This window comes from Strix aluco, chromosome 2, assembly GCF_031877795.1.
Source record: "Strix aluco isolate bStrAlu1 chromosome 2, bStrAlu1.hap1, whole genome shotgun sequence".
In the NCBI taxonomy this organism is placed as follows: domain Eukaryota; kingdom Metazoa; phylum Chordata; class Aves; order Strigiformes; family Strigidae; genus Strix; species Strix aluco.
In genome coordinates this window covers 93,140,702-93,164,606 of record NC_133932.1, presented here as the reverse complement: position 1 = coordinate 93,164,606, position 23,905 = coordinate 93,140,702, and the positions used below count along the sequence as shown (strand labels likewise).

General features: G+C 37.3%; 1 protein-coding gene across 1 annotated transcript; it reads right to left on the bottom strand.

Moving 5' to 3' along the window:
- Window positions 1–723: 723 nt before the first annotated feature.
- On the bottom strand, window positions 724–23,865 carry DIS3 (DIS3 homolog, exosome endoribonuclease and 3'-5' exoribonuclease). Its single transcript, XM_074815535.1, has 21 exons — window positions 23,594–23,865; window positions 21,357–21,514; window positions 20,411–20,604; window positions 20,234–20,307; window positions 18,927–19,094; window positions 17,828–17,992; window positions 16,816–16,929; window positions 16,590–16,727; window positions 15,352–15,498; window positions 13,182–13,298; window positions 12,249–12,350; window positions 11,529–11,593; window positions 11,349–11,433; window positions 10,616–10,743; window positions 10,064–10,150; window positions 8,934–9,090; window positions 7,233–7,447; window positions 5,951–6,119; window positions 5,360–5,518; window positions 4,808–4,930; window positions 724–1,054 (listed from the first exon to the last, which is right to left on the bottom strand). Exons 1-21 carry the CDS (start codon window positions 23,825–23,827, stop codon window positions 971–973), a joined length of 2,883 nt encoding a protein of 960 aa, XP_074671636.1. The 5' UTR covers window positions 23,828–23,865; the 3' UTR covers window positions 724–970.
- Window positions 23,866–23,905: the final 40 nt, after the last annotated feature.

Genomic DNA, 23,905 nt, shown 5'->3' with positions numbered 1-23,905 from the left:
GGCACCACCAGAACTGGTCTCTGAAAACTACTCTAAGCCCCAGCACTTGAGAGGATATTTTTACCGAATTCAGTAGCAACCACCTCCAAGTCCCTGTGGTGGGAGTTCAGCACTGAGTCTAGGAGCACACCTAAAATTACTTGAGTCCTCACAGCACATAAAACATGTTTTATGACTACAGAGGCAGGTGATGGAGCTTGATTGTAACAGTGCAGTTCAAGGCACAAAACACTTGAGGCTTTTTTGAGAATTCCAACTAAGAATTCTAACTCGGCAGCATCCTGGCAATACAAGCTGGAATGATCACTGCAAAACTTCTTGCTATTTGTGGATTTTTGTGTAATTAATACAAATAAAACTGATGGTTTCCATCCTTTTTAAGGCAGTTGATCAGAAGCTAAGCATTGATTTTAAATTGCCTGAAGGTCCAAGACAAAGACTAATGCACTTCTTTGATATGGTTTCTCTCTCCACCTCCATAGCATGTGCATATATACACAGCTGATCTGGTCTGAAAGAGAATTTTCCCAGAAGAAAGTGAGAGTCTCTGGAATTTAGGTTTCAAGAGTAAATTCTGTTAGCACTTAAGACCAGTACCTAGCACAACTACTTCTTTCAGTTCTGCAGTGCTAAAGAGAATGCACTGAAGGGACTGACTTTTGTCAAGCTCTTGCATAGACTTAAAGCTGTGCAAAAAAACCCAACAAACAACCTACAACTATCTCTTTACTTTGCAGAAACATTTATTTTTCACCCACAAGATGAAACTGTAGACATACTTTGTTTTAAAACTGTTTTCTCCTGCATACATATAAAAAGTTCTTTTTTAAAAAGCCAGTTTTACAAATTATTAAAATGTGTATTTAAAAGTAAACAAAAACTGTTTCTAGCATTTTGCCCCTAGGGAAAAAATAAGTAAAACCAAGTAATTCATGTGTGACTTCATATTAATCCTATTATTCAGCTATTTTCATAGCTTCTTTTTCTTCTTCTGCGGTTCATTCTTGCTGCTTATCTCTGTAGACAGGTTTGCAGGCACATCATTTCCCAGTACCTACAGTAAGAAATGAATTAGAAGTCAGAACACTTAATTTTAGCTTATACTATCCTGATAAAACTTCAGTTTACTTGTATGGACCTTTTACAAACACTATGTCAACATCAGAAAATTGTTAGTCATCTAGGAGTGTCCACCATCATGTAACAATCACAGCGAGAATGCTCAAGTAAAAGCTGGAAAAAGCTAAGGGTAATCCAAGCAGCAGCCCTTCGAACCTGCCAGCAGGTTTTTTGCAACAGATTCTATGCTGCCTTTTCAGCTGTCTGCCATACTGAAGCAAATGGGTACTTTTGGCAAAGGGGTAGACAGGGGGTATGAATGAGAGGTGAAAAGGGGTCTTAACCTAATGATTTTCAGTTTGCTGTTAGAACAATCACCACTGCAGTGTTTGCTGAAGTGCTGCTCCTGTCAAGCAGAGGCCCTGTCAGGGGGGACATGGCATAGCAAAAAGGCATTTAGCTTTCGTAGAAACTGGAAAAACTTTTGAAATAAGTGGAAAACAGACTTCTAAAGCAAGGAACAAGAATGGAGTAGAGCCTGTATGCTTCCAGAGAATGACTTGTCCCAAAGGAAAGGTCATCAAGAAGCATGCTTGGCTTTCTTTGGTAACATGGAAATGAGAGGCATTCAAGCAGAGAAGAGTGAAGCAGGCTACAATGAAATACAGCTCATTGAAGTAGGGTTCATAGAACAATGGACCAAGATCAGACCCATGAATGCTCCTCTACACTTGAAATCTGTGGGCAAATGGTAATGGCTGATTACAGAAAGTAATGGACACTGTGGAAGCTTGATGCAAGGAAGCTGATCACAAGGGCTTTCAGACCAGGTTATGAATTATGTGAAAGCAACAACAGCATACATCACTAGAAGAGTCATTTAGTTGTACTAGAGTAACATGGGCACCTATGCTGTAATTAAACCCACCACAGTACTATGCTGTAATTAAACCCACTGCCGTTTTTGGTCAGCTAATTAGGATGGCGATGATGATGACATACTAAGGAGTATTGGAGAGGCTGTGAGAACAGGTAACATATTAACAATAAGTTATCTTCAATGAGTAAATGTCACAAGAAGGCTCAAGACAGAGTCTAGGTTTCTAGGTGCCAAAAAGGCCTGTTACTTGGAGCAACTAGTCATGGGTTCTCTGACTAAAAAGGGAGAAGCAACTCTTGCCTGAGAACCCTGCTCAAGAGGTTACCCACAGGACCATCCCTTTAATACTGATTTTAGTGTACTCACTCAAAATGCAGCACCATGGTAGAAATAGAAAACCACCAAAGCTTAAAATGCATTACATCAGCAATAAGGAATTTAACAAAGATTTTATTAAAGGGGGTTGCAAAAAGGTAAAATGCTTTCAGGAGCAAGATGGAGTTTAAAAAGACTTTGAGTAAGAATATGCCATTTATCAACAGAATTTCAAGAGAACGGTTAAAAAAAGTCAGTAGCATGATAGTATTACAAGTCAACAGACATCCTTTAAATGAAAATCTTGTCCAAATGAAGAAATAAGTGCAAAATTAAGGTAAACAAACAAGCCCAAAAGACTGAGGAACAATAATAAAAATTCTCAAAGTGAGAGGCAGGAAATTCTTCCTTGTTCCTCCATCAATGGATGGCTTGACAATAGTAGAAGCCTAAAGCAGGCATGAAAAACAGGTAATCAGAGTGTATTTGAAGCACTCAAGAAAATTAAGACCAACATCAAGAAAACTGCTATGAATGACAATCATGAAAAAAAGGTTTAGAACAAACTGGCAAGAAGAACACTAACAGCACCAGGACTAGACACTGTTCTGTTCTAAAAGCAACTGTAAAACCGTCTGCTAGCAACTGTTGGTGTGTATAAACTCACTGCTTAAAACCGGTCTTGATACTAGAAGGAAAGAAAGATGATGCGAAGTGTTCCCACTGAACACAACACAACAAAACCGGTATGTAGCTCTACGTGTGTGATCCTGTATGGATCTATGGCACACTCACATTCAGAATCATGCACATGCTTCTGTTCCAGCTCAAAGAAATCGTATAACAGAACTACAAAAACATAAAGGTGATGAGGAAGATCAAAGATATGAAATAGTTTCCAGAAAAGCAGGAACTAACATAGTGGGTAATAGAAGTATATAGAGTTGAGTGGCATGGGAATGGTGAACAGGAATAAAAGACTATTTTTCACAGTGTAGGAAATGCAGTATGTCATCAAGTAACAGTACTAGGCATCATGCTTCAAACAAACAAAAGGTTAAGTACTTTTTTTATACACAGTGAGCAGTGCAGCTCACTGGTAGAAGATACTGTGGGAGTCAGAAGTGTAAGCTGGGAAAAGAAGTGATTAAACCAATTCACAGAACAAGACTATCTACTGAACATGAAGATGTGTACCTCTGGGTGAGACAGTATTTAAGCTGTAAATTGCTGGAAGCTTGGAATGGACACAAAGGGAATGATCACCGTATGTGCATCTTACTCCTATATACTCATTCCTTACCAGGAAGGAGGACTAACTAGTAACATGTTTAGGATGACACAGTATTTTGGATTAACCAGGACAGCCATTCCTGTACCAAGGGATAAGCTAAAATTATAATATTGGCTTCACTATAGAACAAGGACCTTCACAGAAATTTATTAAGTACAAGAAGGGAAGGGGAGGGGAAAAGAAAAAAAAAAAAAATCAGCTTGTATTAGCCTTACTTTGTGACTATTTTCAATGAACAAAGCATGTCCCTCGGGGACTGGTGTCATTGCAACAGACATGTCCCTGAGTTATACCCACAACAGCAGCTCTGACAAACACTATCTGGTGAGCACAAGCAGTGGGCAGCTCAGCATGTGAATGCACAGCAGGATGCAAGGTTTCCTTCTACTACAGATTTCATTATCTACTCCCGTTTTTTAAAATCATGAGGATTGCCTTCAACTCAAGCTGATAGAACAGCTCAAAGATCAGAATGGTTACATGTGTTTGGAAACAGATTTCTCAGAAAAAAGAAATAACAATGTTTGTATAAACAACAAGGAACTCTTGCTTATTTTGGGTTTTCTTTTTCCTCCATCATTATGGATACTGAATTACTGCAATCATCTGTTTACCACAAAAGTCAAATGTAACTGTATGAAAGTACACAACCTTGTAACAGCATGCAAAATACTCAGCAGGCCTGAGGTGTGAGACCAGGTGAAAATCCCAGTGTCCCAGATGCACTAAGCAGGTAGAATTGAAAAGTCTTAAGACCAGAGACACAGTTATTAGGACATTACAGTTCTTACAACATTATCCAGAGAGAATTTTTATATTGTGGAAGTTGTAAGAAAGGACTGCCATTTACAGCCAGCAATTATACAGAGTTTCCTTCTGAGCTACCCATCACAGTTACACTGTAATTTATTGGAGCAAAAAGAAGATCCTACTGAGTTTTGGCAGATTTTCAAAAGGGAGATTTGATTATAGAACCGTGAAATTCAAAAGATATTACTTCAGCAAATCATCATCTTTCCCATCAGTGGAAATATCCCTGATGGGCCCAGAAGGGAAATTTAATTTAGAACCCTCTGTTCTTTTCAACAGCCAGTGAAAGCAGACCTGTGTTTTATTGAGAGCAGATATGGAGCAATCGCTACAATCTGCTGCTAAATCATTTTTTTCTTCTGCCTTAAATTTCAATTTTACCGTATGCTGAGTTTTTAAGATTACTGAAGGATAATATGTTTCTATGAATCACAAACCTTGTAGCTTACCTTTGGTTCTACCAACACCATCCGAATTTTCTGATGTTGGATGTTGGAAGCATCTAACATAATGTTCACTTTAACTTTATCAAATACATGTAATGTTGTGTCTTCCACAGTAAGTGACGGTACCTGTAAGTTCAAATTTTGTATAAATACTCACTGTATTTCGTATAAAAACTCACTGCTTACAATGTTTTTATAAAAATATTTTTGTAGGAAATTATTAGTGGTATGTGTCAGTAAAAAGGAACACAAAATTACTGTCCTGAGTGTTCAGCGTGTCATAATATGTGGTATATACATTTTTGTGGTATTTACTCTGATAATTAGATATTAGTAGTATCTATTACAGAAACCAATTTCTGTCAGAACCTGTTTATTTGGACTTACAAAAACCACAGTGGCACTACTACTAGTACAGATTAATAAACTTGCATTTAGAAAAGCCTCTCCTACCCTTCTAAATCCAACTATAATAGATTATAGTCATTCTGCTCATTTACCAAATCAAAAAATAAAGGCATTTAAGACAAAGCTTATAAACCTTAGAAAACATACCTCATTGTTGTAATCCAGTCTTAGTGTTGGTTTACCTTTTTCTTCAAAGAAGACTGTTCCTTCTAACCCATACTTGGGAATCAGAACCACAACTGCATTTTTTCTTACAAATAATATATATGCATCTTCATTCACTATTCCTTTGTTTTTGAAGAACAGCTGTAACAAAAGTAAAATACATGAATAAGAAAAAAAAGCACAAGAATGTTCTCTTTTGGACTACAAGTATACTGGCTTAAAAAAATAAAAACATTTAAATACAAATCTATACTTAGTGATAATTACACACCATATAATGAAAGAAGATTAAAAAAAATCCCATGAATGGTTTATAACATTACTATAGTATTAAGCATTCATCGCATTTATAAAAAAGAAGTAAAAAGAATCCTCAAAATGCCATTATTCTAATGTTTTCAGAACCAGCTATGCAACGTTGACGCCTTTCTTCACAGGAGCAGCCTTCATTCTTAATCATTCCTGCAGACTTGCTCGGTTTTGCCCTACAAAGCAAAACTCAGTGTTCCCACCCTTCCTTCAAAATCAACACAAATTGTCCATAGTTAATCCTGACATTTCAAAACTACTTACCTGTGTATGGAATGCAACAGATGCTCTTTGTGCGTATTGAGCCATTTTATGTCGGTAATTGAGATTTTTACACATATCTGCTAGTTTATGCTTATCTGTAAGTTCTGGGTAAGTACTGTCTGCTCCTATGGCCACTGCCAAAAGTCGATGGACTATAATGTCAGCATACCTGAAAAGATAAGATTATATGACATATCAAAACGTACTTTTAAAAAAAAAACCAACCCAAACCCCAATTCTAAATATAATTTCGTTTTTATGAATCTTATAGATCAAAAAGATTTTGTAACAATGATGATCTGCTGGTAACTCCCTGTATTAATTCAGAATCACTCTCTTTGCTGACCAAAGATCCATTCTGACTCTGCAGAGTGTATTATGCTATTTTCTAAGATAAATTCTGTACTAAATTCTACTAAGAGAGCCTGTATTGTTGAATGCTTACAAAGAAGAAACGAAATTTTATTTTTGTACTAAAGAATGATGTTTCACCATGGCAGCTTAAGCCACTCCCTCTTCCCTTTCCGATGAACTAGACAAATTTAGCGTAGAATGGTATTTCAATGCCATCGATCTGCAAAGCATCATCGCACTTGAACTTATTGTTACATAACTTTCAGTAGAACTGCAGCCAGGAACTTTGTCACACATCTGTAGGCAACTAAAATTTACTATTAGGACTCTTAGAAGCTCCACAAATTATCCACACAAATGCATAGGAATTTTAATACACCTATAAGACATTTCACTTGAAATGTTTCTAAGGAGCAAAATATGGTGACAATTATTTTCCTCAAAATTTAGATCTTGGTTAAAAAGAAAAATACCCCCCCATTTTCCAAGATTTATGATTTCATTACAGTGCAACAGCTACAACAGCAAGTTTCAAATTTAGCAATGTTTTCATATCCTCCAAACTTAAACACAGCTTCCACCTGAAAAATGACTGGCCAAACTACCTCAGTCTCTGGTTGACTTATATAATGCTAACTGATCCCAAAGTGCATTTCTATGCCAGAGATATGCATTAGGGGTGTATTTCTCTTAATTTTATGAGTCATTTTAAAACATTTTATTAGACCTTAGGAGTCATAGAGAATGAACCTGGGAGCTTACATGAAGACAGATCACCATGTAAAGCCACTGCTGTTTCAATTGAAATCTAAAGCTGAACAGAAACAGTATTTTGTTTTAAATGGACAACACCACAATTTAAAATAGAATTTCTTCACAAATAAATCACATATTGTTGTTCTCTGAAACTTTCATAAAATAAAAGTACCTTCTAATTGGTGAGGTAAAGTGGGTATAAATAGGTGAGGCTAAACCATAGTGATGAAAATCATTATCCATTCCAGAGCAGAAATAAACAGCTTGCATCATGCAGCGAGTGGCCAAAATTCGCAACAGTGTATTTAGATAGGGGAACGTAGGAGAGCCAGCTTTGTCTAATGATTCAGCTAAAGCCTTTGCTGAATCTGTCTTAATTTCCAAATTCTGAAAGGAGGGAAGAAAAAATAGTCAGGTATTACTAGCAAATATTAACAGAGTATAAGCAGAAATTTAACAGCTAATCTTAGCAACTGGCACAGATGTCACACCTAATGACCTACCGGAATGCCACTATTACAAAACCAAAAATCCACCCATGCACAGGTCCCTCCCTCATTATTACTAGTGCTCTATGCAAAAAATGAAAAGCCAAGTCAGTAGCCTAGGAATTCAGAAGAGACATCCATTCAGAACTAGGAAACACTTTATGCTAACAAGTTGTTTATTTCCTTTTATGCAATCAAGGGATGGAAAAAAATCAATCAGAAGGGGTATGAAAAAAAAAAAAGTATTTATGCCACACAAAGATTCTCATCCAAGCACAACATAAGCAGTAACTGACCTTGTACTTCCTCCACAAAATTATTAAAACTTATACTTGGCAAAGTGATTTGTAAAACTAGTACTGTATGACATTTTGTTCCCTGATAAAAATTCAGGTAGTGTGAAAAAACATCATGCATTTTTAACTTCCAGTCACACAAAGTAAGTTTTCATCACATGATCAGTTGAATGTTATTTCCTTCATGTACACCACTGACAACAAAATAAGATCTAGAGATCAAATTATGCCATATGTATTATGGTAAAATGCATTTTTTAGAAGTGTAACAAAAATATAGCATATTAATACCTAATTGTGATGGTTGTGTCAGAGTAGTGAAAAGCCACTTCGGTTTATTAAATGAATGTCTATGCACAGGAATTTAGGTTTCCAAATAAAATGGTAGTTTAAAAATAATTTTCCAAGTACAAATGAAATAATTATCATTATTTCAGTTTTATAGCAGTGGAAGACAAAATGGGCTGGGTTTGGGCTTGTCTATTAATCTTACACTGGTAGAATTTGGGAGTTTTTCTCTTGCGCTAGGAAAAAAAAAGGGGGGTTAGGGCAGAAAGACTTGAAGGGAAAGGAAATTTGAATGCACATCACTATGACTAGAAAGTTAAAAGTTCAGATTTATTAATTAAATCAGGCTAAATTAACCTCTAGCTGATCTAAGGAGAGGATGGAAACTATCAACACTTACGAACACATTTTCTCACTTCCTGACTTTAAGAGAGACGTTATTTGATGTGACTGACCAATTGTTAACTACATCAATAACTTACGTGATCTGAATCCAAAAACTGGCTCAAAAATCACTCCTGGCTTGGAGAGGAGAAACAGGCACAGCACACAAGAGTTAACAATACTAAACGCTTGAAGACTGATTTGCTTTCTTTACCTAAGAAAGTGTTTTAAAAGCACAAGATTCTTCCTTTCACCTAGAGGTACAGTTATCTTGCTAGAAGTACCAGCAATTTCGAAGTGTAGCTTTCAAAATACTTTCACAATACTGCTTTCCAACACTTATTCTTGGGTAAATGGCCCAAGAAAAAACACAGTTTTTTATAATTAATTAACTTAATTAGCATGGTAAAAACTTGCCTTGGACTTTGCAGCCTTCACTAGGATGTCATAATTTGATGGGGGAGGAGCAGGGTGTTTCCGGAGCAAGGCAAACTCCGGGAACTCTTCGTAAATTTTTTGTGCCACAGAGACATTGGCAAGCAACATGAACTCTTCAACCATTGAATTTGTTTCTCTATCAACATAAAATATTTTATACTGTTAGAAAAGCATTAAACTATGTATTTACTTTGAGTGTCTAATGAAGAAACATTCCACCATCATAACAATATTATATAACTAGTGGTTTTGAACACTTAGACAATTAGGCCAACCTTTTTAAGACTAAAACCATAATATTTAAGTTTAAAATATTGAGTTGGAAGATAAAAACCTAAAATATTCTGGAATAACAAATTAAAGAAAAATGCTCCAAAAGACCAACAGATAAGCCTCTTGATTTCTTCCTAAGAGTACTGTTCAAATATTGTGCATATTGTTTGAAAGCACCATGTTGTACACCATAACATGGTGTTGTGACAGTATACATAATGAAGTTTCTGTGCTAGAATCTACACTTAGTAGTATGAGAGAAAGTATTTTATCTTCAAAAACTGAATCAGTAGCTGCGTTTCTAGAACTCAGTGAGATTATCTGTATTACTCTGCGCATGTTAAGGTTTCAGTAAGCTCTACTTTCTCTCCTTTGCTAATACCGTAGAAGAAGAGTATCACAGAGAAGCCAGTAGGATGTAGAGTTTGGACCTTAGTGCTCCTTTGAAACAGTAGTAAAGACTTAAATTCATATATGAAGCACACAGTTCAAAACTTGCTTCATAAGTAGCGCAGTAGAATCCAGGGGAATTCTCTTTTCTAGGACCAGCTTGCCCAGAGAAGTGTTGGATGCCCCATCATTGGAAGTGTTCAAGGCCAGGCTGGACGAGGCTTTGAACAACCTGATCTAGTGAAAGATGTCCCTGCCCATGGAAGGAGGCTTTGGACTAGACGATCTTTAAAAGTCCCTTCCAACCCAGATCATTCTGTAATTCTATGATTGTCCTGCACTATTATAAGAATTTTGTATACTATTAACTAAATGTTGCTACTTAAACATGTCTTTAATGTGATCCCTGCCCCGAATTAACTAATTGAGGAAAATAAACCGCATACTTGAGCTCCTTAGTCTGCAGATCAATAGGATCATGAGTTTCACTGTCCATGTGGAAACGAACTTCTGGTGAGGAAAGTGTTAAGGCTCTGGAAGACAGAAAGTGATGTTAAATTACAGTAAAGCAGATACAGCAGCTGAGTTCCAAGCCTGTACACAACATCTGGATTTATCATGAAACTGTAATTTAAAATTAGCAGAAATTTAAAAAACTAGCAGAAATTAAAGATAAAATTATGGTATTAATGTTCAAATTAGCAGAAATTATGATGCTGACACACATCAATTGTAGCTCCTAAGATTTCAAATGCTACTCCTCTGGTTGTGTTTTTGTAATAAGACATCCATATTGATTGATCTTGTGAAGGAAAAGTTAACATCCTCAGTTTATATTTTCAGGGAAATGAAGACAGGCATTTTTATGCAAATCAAAATGCCAAAATACTTCTCTTTCAAAAGATTTTCACTGGAAAAATGGACAGAGAGGACCATTATACAGTTTGACAGCAAAAAATAGCCAGGAAAAAAACAGGGACAGCACATGGTTTACCTACCCATTATCAATTCTTCTCTTCTTCAGAATTTTTGCTAATTTATTTAGTCCACGTAGGCTGGTTGTGATATCATCATTCATAGTTGCTGAATCAATTCTCATCTGTGCTTCGGCATATGTAAGAGAAGCCTTGAAGAGGTTAAAAAAAGACATGGTGATACATAATTGAATACTGAAAAGAAAAACATAGTTCTATCTTGCAGAAACTGCAGTTTGCTGTCACAGTTGCTTCACAGTAATGCAAAGCTTTACATTCAACACCTAAATTCTCATTCTGTCATTCTCAAAGAATAATGGACAAACCAGGACAGATCTATGCAAGACGTTAAGAAATATCAGGCACTTAAGAGTGTTTTTTTATGCTGATCACAGTTGTATTTTATACATTAGAGGTCTAATAAAATATATTGAACACCTACAGAGTCCACTGAATTTAACTGAAAATTATGACTAATTGGTATATACCAACCATATAAAATATGTCAATACATTTATACTTTAAAAAGCACAAAGTAACTGGACAAAAAAACATTGCAGCCTCAGAAGTTTAAAAGAACAGAGCAGAATCAAACATGCCTTTATTTTTAGGATTTAAGTGTTATTTTCTAATTCTAAGAAAATACAAAACAATAAACAGAAAGAAGAAAACTTTATTATCAAGTCTGTTGATAACTGGTTTTATAGAAAGGTCTCCAGCTTTTTTCCAGAAAAGGAATAATATTTATGTGACTAACCTTGGAATTAATAATACTCTTTGTAAATCTGGTTTTTAGAATTTCAGCCTTATGATTCATCTCCCATATACACGAAAATGCAAGTCTATGAGAGAGAGAAGGGGGGAAAATCTGTTAAAATCCACATATAAACATCTGGAGTTCCTTGTCAGGATCAAAGTATGTATCATATACATATACCTGTCCACATTAGATCTCAGGGAGCATAAGTTGGAACTAAGTAACTCTGGAACCATATCAATCCTCTGCAAAGTAAAGAATAAAAATCATGACTAGCTATAAGTATGTGTCTTAATTTCCAGATTTTTAATATACTAAAAGCTTGGAAATAATATCTATTTTTTGCTAAGAAAGCTCAGATTTCTGAAAGAAAAGTAAGCTACTTCAGTGTAACTTCATTCCAAGATCCATTTTAATTATCAGATTTTTAGTAAGTTATTTCTGAAAAGAAATTGTGGTCTGTAAGAAATGTTAAAATAAACAGGACTAACTGTACAGTTGTAATGAATACAAATCATAGAAAACAACAGACTTAGCTATCACAAGAAAAAACAATGGAGAAGACAGAAACAGGCCACTTCTGCAGTTTCAGATCAGTATTAAAACAGCACTCGTTTCATAACTTTATGTTTTTAATGCTTCAAACAGGAGTTGAAAGGGATATTCTCCAGATAATGGATATAAAAAGAAAAAAAAAAAAAATTTCTCCCTCTTGCTGTGCAGGCCAAATGACAGAAAACACCTTCATTTTGATAGTCTTAGGCAAATTAGGTGCAGCCCAAAGGAATCTATTTTTTTTCCCTTCGTTTAGAGAGAATGTCTCTACTCTGAAGAATTAAAAGAGGAAAGCAATGAAAATCCAACTGCTTAATTGTACAAAAAGCTATAGAAAACAATTACTTTTTCACACAGATATACTGTTGTTCCTCTTTTTACTGACTCTTCATCCAAAGCATTTCCTGGACGAATAAAATGACTGACATCTGCAATATGTACACCAACCTAAAAAAAAAGCATCACATTATGCATCTTACGAAACATAAATAGTTCTCAACATGAAAGAAACTTTCTCAAGTTTTTATTTACAACCCAATTTACCCATTCCCAGTTCCCTTCAGCAGCTCCTATATTTAGTAATAGGAATAATTAAAACCTATCATACCGATATTAAAAAAAATGAATTGTTGCAGCAATTATACAAAATAAGGGCATGCGCACATTTAGTGGAAAATTTTATTCATTACCAATGCAATTCTTCTTGCCTGGGGGCTCAAATAACCCCTTTTATTTTCTTCAAGGCTCACTACAAATCTGTTTGCTAGACCTTCCATTTTGATGCACCCTGCTATTACAATTACAAATTAATTTATGAAGAAGAAAACCTGCCTAAATCAGATATAAGTGGGTAGAGATCTGGTGTTAAGCCTGTAGCTTTTTGATGCCTTTTTTTTTTAAATAAAATAATAATTCCTTAGGCATTGCAGCAGTAGCTTCACTTTTTCTACTGATAGATCCTTACCCTAGCTGTAGATATCCATGTTTATACTTAGCTAAAGCAATAAATAAATTCTATGTTAATTTCCCATGCCAAAAGAGCAGAAAGCAGAGTGAATTTAGAAGACATTAAATTCCCACTTCTGACATTGATGTAATGCAAATCAACTCTCTTTCTTTATTACCATCTTGCAGTTTGTGCAAACGCCATTAATTTCTTTCACAACAGATCTGGAGCTTTGCTCATGTCATTACCATTACTGCACTGTTTAAAGAATAAAGGAAGAAGTAAATAAATAACTGCCCTAATTAAAAAAAAAAAAAAAAAAAGGACAATACCTCTATATTTCCATTTTCTACTTCTCTACAATGTAATGCATCATCAATATCCGTACAGCCAGGAGGATCAACACTACAAACATACAGATGCCTTAAGTCCTCCCTGTATTTCATATCCTGAAATTTAAAAAAAAAAAAAAAAAAAGTTGTTTTCAAGAAGACCTTCCATATCAAAGTAAAAATGACCATTTGAGAAAGGCACTTTGCATAAGATTTTCCAAAGCAACCAAGTATTTTCAGAGTGGTATTTTTGTTTTAGGACAAAGTTTGCAGACATATTTATTTATAAGATCAAAACAGATCTGCAGAAACTACAGTGATAGAAAAAATAAGACAGATGACTGAAATTGGTTTTGTTTTACATCAGACAGGAAGAGAAACAGAATACAAGCACAATCTTCTCACGCTCTTAGAATTAGCAGGACCAGGAATCAAGATTATTTTAAGTAAAATTTTGATTGATGTCCTGATGGACAATTTGTTTAGCATATGATTGCTCTCAACTGTAGTTTTCTAAGGCTTAGACGACTAGACAGTTGAAAGGAACTGCACATTTTCTAAGTATCTACGTTTGTACAATGGCTACAAAAGTATCTTAGATAGGTATCTTAAGACTACACAACTGACTTTTAGAGAGCTAATTTACAGAAAGGTCCCTCCTTCAGTTTCCACACTGGAAAGAGAAGGTAATAAATTAAAGTAGCCCACCTTAAAGAAATTAAAATACGCAAAACACACAAAAAAACCCCACTCAGCCCAGTCCAAAACAAAACAAACCAGCCCAGCCCAAAAACACATCATGCTTATATTGTTCCCTAATGACATTTTTCCACATATTCTAAAGCAACCATTTCCTATACTTAAGCTACTGAGGAGAACCTGAAATTGACTAACAGCATTTAAATGGAGCAATTCTGCAAACATTGATTTCTCTTTCTCAGAAACATATTAAAGGCTCCTCTCCTCAGATTATTTTATCAATGACGCAGGCTACCACATTTTGTTACAAAGCTATTTAGCAAGAGAAAAAACTCTTAGGGATGATGTCACAGTTATTTGTAGTCTCTCTGCTTTGCAAAAAACCCCCAAAATTTAAAATTTTACTTTTTAAATGAAACATGCAATATGTTTTTTATCATAAAATGTCTATCCCTAACAAACACAGTTTTAGCCAAACCCCAAAAACTTGCAGAGGCCTTGTTTCCATAGGAAATCCAGCTGAAATCACAGGCTGGAGCGATGGGCTGAGGCCAATCGTATGAGTTTCAATAAGGCCAAATGCCGGGTGCTGCACTTCAGCCACAACAACCCCCAGCAGCGCTACAGGCTTGGGGAGGAGTGGCTGGAGAGCTGCCAGTCAGAGAGGGACCTGGGGGTGTTGATTGACAGCCGGCTGAACATGAGCCAGCAGTGTGCCCAGGTGGCCAAGAAGGCCAATGGCATCCTGGCTTGCATCAAAAATAGCGTGGCCAGCAGGGACAGGGAAGAGATCTTACCCCTGTACTCGGCACTGGTGAGGCTGCACCTCGATTACTGTGTTCAGTTTTGGGCCCCTCACTACAAAAAAGGACATTGAATTACTCGAGTGTGTCCAAAGAAGGGCAACGAAGCTGGTGAAGGGTCTGGAGCACGTGTCGTACGAGGAGTGGCTGAGGGAACTGGGGTTGTTTAGTCTGGAGAAGAGGAGGCTGAGGGGAGACCTCATCACCCTCTACAACTACCTGAAAGGAGGTTGCAGAGAGCTGGGGATGAGTCTCTTTAACCAAGTAATAAGCGATAGGACAAGAGGTAATGGCCTCAAGTTGCACCAGGGAAGGTTTAGACTGGATATTAGGAAGCATTTCTTTACAGAACGGGTTGTTAGGCATTGGAATGGGCTGCCCAGGGAGGTGGTGGAGTCCCCATCCCTGGAGGTGTTCAAGAGGCTGGTTGACATAGCGCTGAGGGATATGGTGTAGTTGGGAACTGTCAGTGTTAGGTTAACGGTTGGACTAGATGATCTTCAAGGTCCCTTCCAACCTAGATGATTCTGTGAAAGCTCACCCTAAGACAAAATGGTTTTGGACAACATTTCTCCTCTATTTTTGGTGCACTGGGATATCCAAGAATGTCATGGTTTGATTTGAAGGAGAAGGCACAGTAATTATTACAATAATTTAAAAATTATTACCTGTTCTGTAATGCTCCATGGCATTTTTGGTAGGAAACTAAGGACAGCCTGGGAAAAAGGCTGATGAGGGACATCATGTTCAAGCAGAAGAACTTCTGTCTCAGTCTCTTTATCTCCAGCACTTCCTAAGCTCTTTACAAAATGACCCTGAGGGAGAAACAATATACATACAAATATATACACACACATCCACATCAAGCAATACTGTTTGATCAAAAATAAGTTTGAGATGATTATCCCATAGGTTATTAATATATTGAACTACACAGTATTGAGGAATCTTTGGTTTTTCAGTTAACTTTCTCATCTTTATGAGAGAAATTTAATTTCAAACATTTAATTGATTCAGTAAGTCTGAACTGCATACATCCCCCTCTTTTCCTAGAACACCACTAAATTCTCCACAGTTAAACACTGCAAAAATTGTAGAAGTGGCAATTCAGTTTTGCAAAAAAGAAAAAACATTGCTGCATAAGCAGCAAACCTACCAAGGTCTAATTTTTCTGTGGGTTCGTGATATGCCACACATCCCATTCCTAATACCACATCAAGTCTACTTCCTCCCTCATGTCTTTCATCTTCTGCAGTAATGCTGTTTTTGTCTTAACACTCCTTCCATATATTCCAAAGTTCCTTCATTTCTCTACACTTGTGTGAGACACCTGTGCTCTTGTTCAGCACAAACTCTGCATTCCTACACAACGGCCAATGGAAGCCTCTTCAAAATCTAGTTAGTGTTCAACAAAAATCGAAGCTACTGTCCTCAATTTCTCTTATAGCCTGATGTTTATTTACAAAGAATAAAGAACTTAATTGTCTGTTACTCAGCCTCACCGGCAATTTGATTGAATTTGGCCAATGTGTTTAAAACTACTTGCCAGTGATCAGTGTGTGGATGAGCAAAGTCACAGTGAAAGGTTCACATTTCTAGGAACACATAACTAAAACAAGGCAGTCCTGGTTAGTCTAAATAAAGAAAGCACTTCAGTTAGCACATGTATGTTCACTGCAGAACCTGAGGAGTAGGCTTTTTAAGTATGATAACACATACCTGGTTTTGGGGGTAAGAGTAAACTAAATCATTTAAGGAATTCCTTAATTTGCATCATCAAATGGCACTCAAATAACTTAAAATTCACGTCAACACTTTTTGAAGCTACTCAGCATTGCAGATAACAAATGTCTGTCTTAATACATAAAAATCAGATAGATAGCTCAGAAGAAATGCTTAAACTTACATTAGGATACCTGGAATTCCTGGGCCAGCCATCAATAGCAACAATTATTCTTTGTCCTTCCAATGTATCTGCTTGTCTTGTTTCTATTCGAATGCGAGGAATTCTGCGATCAGCTGGTGTAAACAAATGGCGCCTTGCCTTTTAACAGTCAGAAAAGGGAACAAATCATTTCCAATTGAAGAAAAAAAAAGCATCTGCATTTACAATATCTGGATTATTTCCTTACCTCTTTGATCTGTGATTTGGAAAGCATGCCACAAAACGGTCGCCAGTTTCGTTTTATAATGCCCACTACTTTTCCTGTAGGTCTCAGCATGTCCTTGTTAACAGAAGTCTTCAGCTAATAGAACACACAGGGATTAAAAATACAAAACTGTCTGAACTCACATTAACATGTTTGATGATAGCATGTATCTTCAACCTTGGTGGTAACATCTTATGTGTCACTGTAATACTGTCAATTCTATTATGACTTCATAAACAGAACTATGCCTCCCTGTGCTTTGCATCACTTTTAATATTTTTAGTATGTGACATGACACCTTCGTTGTGGGTAATTTTTTAATGGCTATCATTTCAGAAAAACAAAGAACAGCAGAAAAAGACTGTGAAGAAATACTGTCTTGTCCTCTGCTTACTCCACAACTATCTCCGTTTTCTTTTACTTAATTTCTAGCCCTTTCACGTTGCTTTAAAATTCTCCAGTAATTCTGAACATAATAATTAAAAAACATTCCCAAGGAATTCAGTGGGAGGATCATGTTTTTAAAGAAATGCAAGTATTTTGTTGGACAGGGTATACACGTGTCTGCACTGCACGCACATTAAGCGGAATTACTGCAAGAAGCTAAAGAATATTTTACAACTGGTTCCACAAGTATGCATTGCCTATAAAAGCTGACTGGCATTGTGATACACCGCCTGCTCCTATTCTAGCAAACTCTAATCTGCACACTGGTATATAGCTTTACATTATTACCTGACTACCACTCAGTAACTTTCAAGTTTAAGTTTAACAATGTAGTGTGGGAATTTCTGATTGGGATTAATTATAAAGTATCAATTTTATACATAATCACATATTTAATGCAACTGTAGGACTACAATTAAGCTTTATAATTTCCAAATTCACAATAGTATAAAAAGAACATATAAATCTGAAGGCTAACACTATCAGGGTACTGCAGATTTCACATTTCTCAACTTAAGAGTTAAGTAAAAAATTATTTATTTCATACAATGTTTTCTTTCTCCTCTTCATTTTCAATGTCATCTTCATTCTGGCCATCATCTTGCAAGACCACTGAAGACGGTGCCACCCATTCATCTTTTGCTAACAGCTCCACAGCTACAATATCTTCATGAACTGCTCGGTTTAAATGTTTCAGTCCCTGTATAATTATCTGTATTTTTTAGAAAACAAAATGAAAATGCAAATATTCATGATGATAGCAACAGAAGACCCAAATCAAAGCAGTGTAACAGAAGAGTATACATGTATAACAGGCTCTGCACTCTAAAGAAGATTTTAAGGCACGATTTTTTTTTTCCTCTGCCTAGGTTTCTTTCAGTACTGAATCCTGAAATTATTTCATTATTTCATTTCCTGAAATTATTTTATCCTGATATTATTTCAGGATTCCAATTGACTCCATAAAAATAATTAGGTTTCCCCAGATTTTTTTTATTAAACAGAGAATTCTTCTATTTTTGCAGGCAAGGGGATTCCACATACTACTGGGAAATAGGAATAAAAGAGATGGAGAGCCAGGGAAGCACCTCCAGCTGTCACCACAAATAGAGAGGTAGGAGGCAACTACCACAGCATCTGTACAACCGTACCAACAGAGAAACCAGCAGGCAGACAGATGGGCTAACTGTTTGGAGGGGAACAGACCATCTACCCATCACCAGGCATGAAAACAAGAGGAAGTAAAGCAAGAGAGCCCCACAGGGGCTCACCAGTTCTTCTGAAAATCCGACCAACTTGTTTCTCTTTCACCATATATTTCAAATTAATTTTAAAAAGTTGTATATTGGAGTTAATTGAAAAACTATTAACAACTAAGATTCAGCTTTCTTTTACCAAATACTTTATCAAAGCACAAAGTGTAATTTTAAAAACATTATTCTCTTTTCAAGGACAGCACAGTCAGCATTCCAATAGTCTATATACATACAAATAAACAAAACCAAAAAATATCAGAAAAAAACACAAGAGAGGAAAAATGACTATAATGATCCATATTAACAGATGTCACCATGAAAGAATTACATTTTAAGTCATTACTGAGGCAAGTTAAAGTTCACAGCATGAAGACAAAATGAACAACTCACCTCTTTGTTTTCTTCAGCATCTCCATGAACCCAAACAGTAGCTTCAAGATAATTATCTCTGCTTGCCCTGTAAGTTCCTTGGAGGTAAATACCAGATTTTATTCCTTGCTGCAATTTGCTAAGAGGAATATGTTCTGGGAAAATTATTTTTCCACTTTCTATTTCTTTCTTTAAAAAAAAGAAAAAATAAAAGGGAAATTTTCAGTCTTTTTTATCCATGATTATTCCAACACCAAGCTCAGGAACATGACACTCAAGCTCAAACTCTAAAATTTTAACTATGTGTAGGTATGAATATGCACAATAATGAAAAACTACTGTTAAGCAGTAATTTTTTAAATGAAGCATTAAAAAGCCTTAACATAGAAACATGGCAATTCTAGGAATACTTCCTTTTCTTTTCCTGTTTGCCTGCAGTTACTTAAAAAGATACTACACAAGTGACATATGCTTTTATGCTGATTTGGATATACTGACTAAATGTATACCTAGTGAAGAAAATATTACCATAGTACTACACAGTAAAGAGTATGACACTCAGTGTAACATATACCATAAGCTATATGAAACCTTAAGAAAATACATTACTGGGACTAAATTTTGGAACAGTCAGACGATTACTTAAAGCTGAAAGAACTACAGCTAACAGCTGAGAAGATCAGCTGAGTTCTCCACTTTCTTCCCACTCTTGCAGTTCACTTCGTTCAGTTAGAACTCTGATGAAATTAACCTTGCCATTTTTTTGGTGGTTAGTTTTCAGCTATGTCAGTCTTACATGAAAATGTAAGTCTTGATTCAGATAAACACAAAGCACAAGGAAATAAAACAGGATGTAGCTCATCTCTGAGCTGTAGCCTGCACTTATATCAACTTAACTGACCACAAAAATCAGGGCTTTTGATAGAAAATGCTTTTGATCAGTAAGTTAACATAAACTTTTGAATAACAGACACAAAGATCTAAATGGTTTGCAATACACACTTTTGTAATTTTCATTTTGTTTCCATTATTTCTAAGATTCACTTCCTTTAACCAACTGTTATTATTCTCATCTTCACATCAGTTATCTAAAGCAACTGGCTTTTTACAAATAACTAGATACCTACTAACAGGCATATAAGCAGCACTAAAACCAGCTGCAATATTTCCTTTTTTCATTTGTCAAATAGTTATATTGCCAAAATGGTGATAAAGTCCAGAGTCCTCATATTCTAAACTGATGCTAATAGCCTGACATGCAGTGTCCAATAATATACTGCAAACCATTTGTGATTAATTTCTTTTATAAAAAGAAAATAAAAACATACCCCTTCATCAGATACACAAGCAAGACGATCTACAAGATCAGGATTAGCTGTCAAGCTTTTTATATACTCCTCACCTACAAAAAGCACACACATAAATGAGATGCACGGGATTTAAATAGGAAGAGACTGCTGAGCCTGTTTCTCTGAGCAATAAAACATTCATGCCACTTCACTTACATGTATAAGCAGTTATTCCCTCCTCTAGAGCTTTCTCTTTATTAGTTCTGTCATTTGTTAAAAAGATAACTTGAATCTTCTCCTCATCCTCTATTTTCTTCAAGTGTTCATTGTACCATTTTACTGCTACCCGAATGGCTCTGTCATTGCGGTCATTAGAAGATTCTCCTCTCCCTTGCTCTATGTATGTTTCTCTAAATAAATAAAAAAAAAAAGGGGGGGGGGGAGGGGGAAGAAACAAAACAAGACAAATCCCAACATCTATCGATACTTACAAAAATTTTTTAGACAAACAAGAACAAGGTTGTGAGGCCAAAAGAATCATTGCTGTACCAATTTTTATAATATCTTTATAATATCCTTTTATAACACTATAGGCCACTGAAGGGTCAGAAGACAAAATGGTAAAGAAAAATAGGAAGTGTTAATTTCTAATACAACCTTCTCACTAACTGTCGAAGAGGACTGCATTCAAGATGCTAGAACTATGGATTCAAGATTCCTAAAACTATGATACTGCAGTGTTGGAAACTACCTGTGAGCACAAATAAAGGCATCAATTGCATCTTCATTTCTTAGATCTTTCTGTCACTAACTAACAGATTTTTTGCATTCAGCTACAGGCTGAGCTGGTGATATTAATAAAGCATTGGAATATGTTTAAAGGGGACACTAAAATGGAAAAGCATTATTCCATTGCTCAAGTTAACAGTATTCTCTATAAACTTTATTCTAATCACCTTTTCATAATATATATGCTTATACCAATTATAAACCAGAAAACCTCTTGGAACATGCAACGATTTCCCAATAGGATTCCACAGAAGTATACAGTTGTATGCACCCCAGTCTAATTCTTTTACCTAGTTCCCATGTTCCAGTTCTGTTTCCCAGTTTCTTTTACTGGACATCAGTACAACTTTGTATACCCTATTCCACACCTTACCTATGATGTTCATTGGTGAAAGAATAAAAATGTTTTTCGGGGTTTTGAATCACGTCCCTGATTCGCTTGTACACTGGTGCACTCCGATTCCTGACTTCTTGTAAGACTGTCTGTAGCACAATGACATTCTTAATAACAGGATCTTCAAGTATATCAATCTGAGGAACAAAATGGAAATGAATCAAAATTGTTGTTTAATTCTGTCCAATAACAGGACCTGAAATATTTATTTGGCTAATACGTGTCCTGGTTTAGCCAGGATAGGGTTACGTTTCCCCAGCAGTGGGGGGAAGCTCTAGCCGGGTTATTCATATGTCATGCTGACGTCATGTCCTGGTGCGAGCGCGGGAAGAATCGGTGATCGCGTGGGTTGGCGCAGCTGGTTCTCTCACTGCTGTATCGGTATACATTTTGCTCTGATCATTGTTATCACTGTTATTCTTATTGTTATTGTTTGTTGTGTTGCTATTGCACTGTTGTATTAAACCTTTCCTTATCTCAGTCTCGGGGCTTTGTATTTCACTCCCTTTGTGGGGGAGGGGCAGCGGCCGCATGGTCTCAGATCCCGGCAGGGGCTAAACCACCACAATACGTGAAAAGCTAACATGAATAATGAAATGCACTGGGTTTGCCCTCTCTCACCTTTGGGAAACTGAACAGTACATCAAGCTGCTTCCTCCTGCTTGTGGGCAAAAAGTTCAAACAGGATTTCACAGCCTCTTCATGACCTGAATTTTGCTGAAGTCAAGATAAGGGCTTATTCTGACTTCCACCAAATTCAGCCATAACATACGCAGGACTCCACGCAAATTTAAGGCCAGGTGTACACTAGAAATTTTGTTTACATAAAATGGGTTCTTGTAAATTATAATCTTCGTAAACAAGATACACCTATGCACAATCTGAGAAAAATCCAACATAATTTAAAGGCTGTCTGGCATATGTCTTTGTGAGCAACATAAGTCATAAAATAGTACCTGACCACTGTTGCACAGCTAACACGCACATGCCTGTGCACGTGTAGGTTTAAGTTCTCCAAAAACAATCCCACTGTTGCACTGCAATTTTAATTTCCATAGATTCAAATCAACCAGACTTCTGTTAGCTGCTCTTTACCTTTCCAAAGACCATTTTTTTTGAGGAAATTTGTTAACAATTTTTCAGCAGTTTTCTTTGCTAACTTCTGACAGCTGTGCTGTGGCAAGAGACACAAATGTACACCAAAAATCCATGCTCCTGTCAGGCAAAAAAGGTGAGTTTAATTTCCTAAGCTTGGGGCAAGGAACTGTGCAGACACATCTCCGAAAGACGTGGTAAAATGGTACAACGAACACTTGAAGAAAATAGAGGATGAGAAGAAGATTATCCTAAAAGAATTAAAAACAATGCCAAACTTCTCTGCACCTGATGTTTAGATGACCTAAAAGACTTAGAGCCATGTTCATAGGGCAGAAATCCAGTATTATTTTACGTACAAGCTGAACTACCAGGCGAAGTCTTACTACTGCAATCCTGTTCCAGTTGCTAAGTAAAACCTTTTCTTACTGTTACCAAGATTTCCCAATCCCCGCTGCGCCAGTTCATGGCAGCATAACGTGGCACAATCTCAGAGGGCTCTACAGTATGCATATACAAACTCTACTAACAAACACCAAGAAGTCCATGGGTAACAGACTGAAAATATCCCTTAACATTCCTTAAGTATGGAAAAAAATCCATCCTTACAACTTCTGTGATGAGTAACTGCTAAAACATGCAAGTGTTGTGCTCATCTCCCAAGTAATCTATATTCACTCTCCTTGCCTGACTTCTCAACCCATACCAGTCTACAACAAACAAAAAATTCGCTGTTCTTTATTACTACTGTTCAGGCAGCAAAACAAAGCCGGAGTATAGTCTAAAACGAGACTAGACTCGGTGATGCTGAAGGCCTCCTCAGCAGCTGGCAGAGGAAGAAAAGACTACGCGTTCGGGGATCAAGCAGACACAACTGACAACGGGAAGACAGACCCCGGCCCGACAGGGCACTGCTAGACGCGCCTCCCGAGGAACGATGCCTGAACCCCAGGCTTAAGTGGCGCGGGGTAACTCACACCCGCATAGGTTTAATCAAGGCTGAAGCAGGACTAAAGGCTCCACAGGGAGCCCGGCCGGGCTCAGAGGGAAGCGGCGGGCCCTCCCCGGCGCCCGGGCCTGTGTCTCCACCGAGGCGGCAGCCGCCGCCGGGAGCCGCTTACCTGGTGGAGGAGGAGGTTGGTGTCGGGCAGGAGGTAGTGCGGCCCGGGGCAGAGGCTGCTGGCGGCGCCGCTGGGCTGCGCTTGCAGGCCGGGGCCGGGCCCGGCGGGGCGCGGGGGGCAGAGGCGGCAGGCAGCGACGCCGCAGGGGATGTCCTCGCGCAGGTAGTGCTCGCGCACCACCTTCACTACGGCGCCCGCCCGCGTGCGCTTCAAGAACGTCCGCGAGGTCGCCATGGCACGCGCACGGCCCTGTCCCGGCCCGCCCCGGCCGCCTCCCGGCACACACCGCGGCCAGGGGGAAAGGGAAGGGGG

Coding starts and splice junctions, on each gene's coding strand:
- DIS3 (XM_074815535.1), bottom strand. CDS start 23,827: ATGGCGACCTCGCGGACGTTCTTGAAGCGCACGCGGGCGGGCGCCGTA. Junction 17,993..18,926: donor ATGCTGAAGAAAACAAAGAG/GTGAGTTGTTCA, acceptor TAAAAAATACAG/ATAATTATACAGGGACTGAA. Junction 13,299..15,351: donor CATGGAGCATTACAGAACAG/GTAATAATTTTT, acceptor TTTAAATTTCAG/GATATGAAATACAGGGAGGA.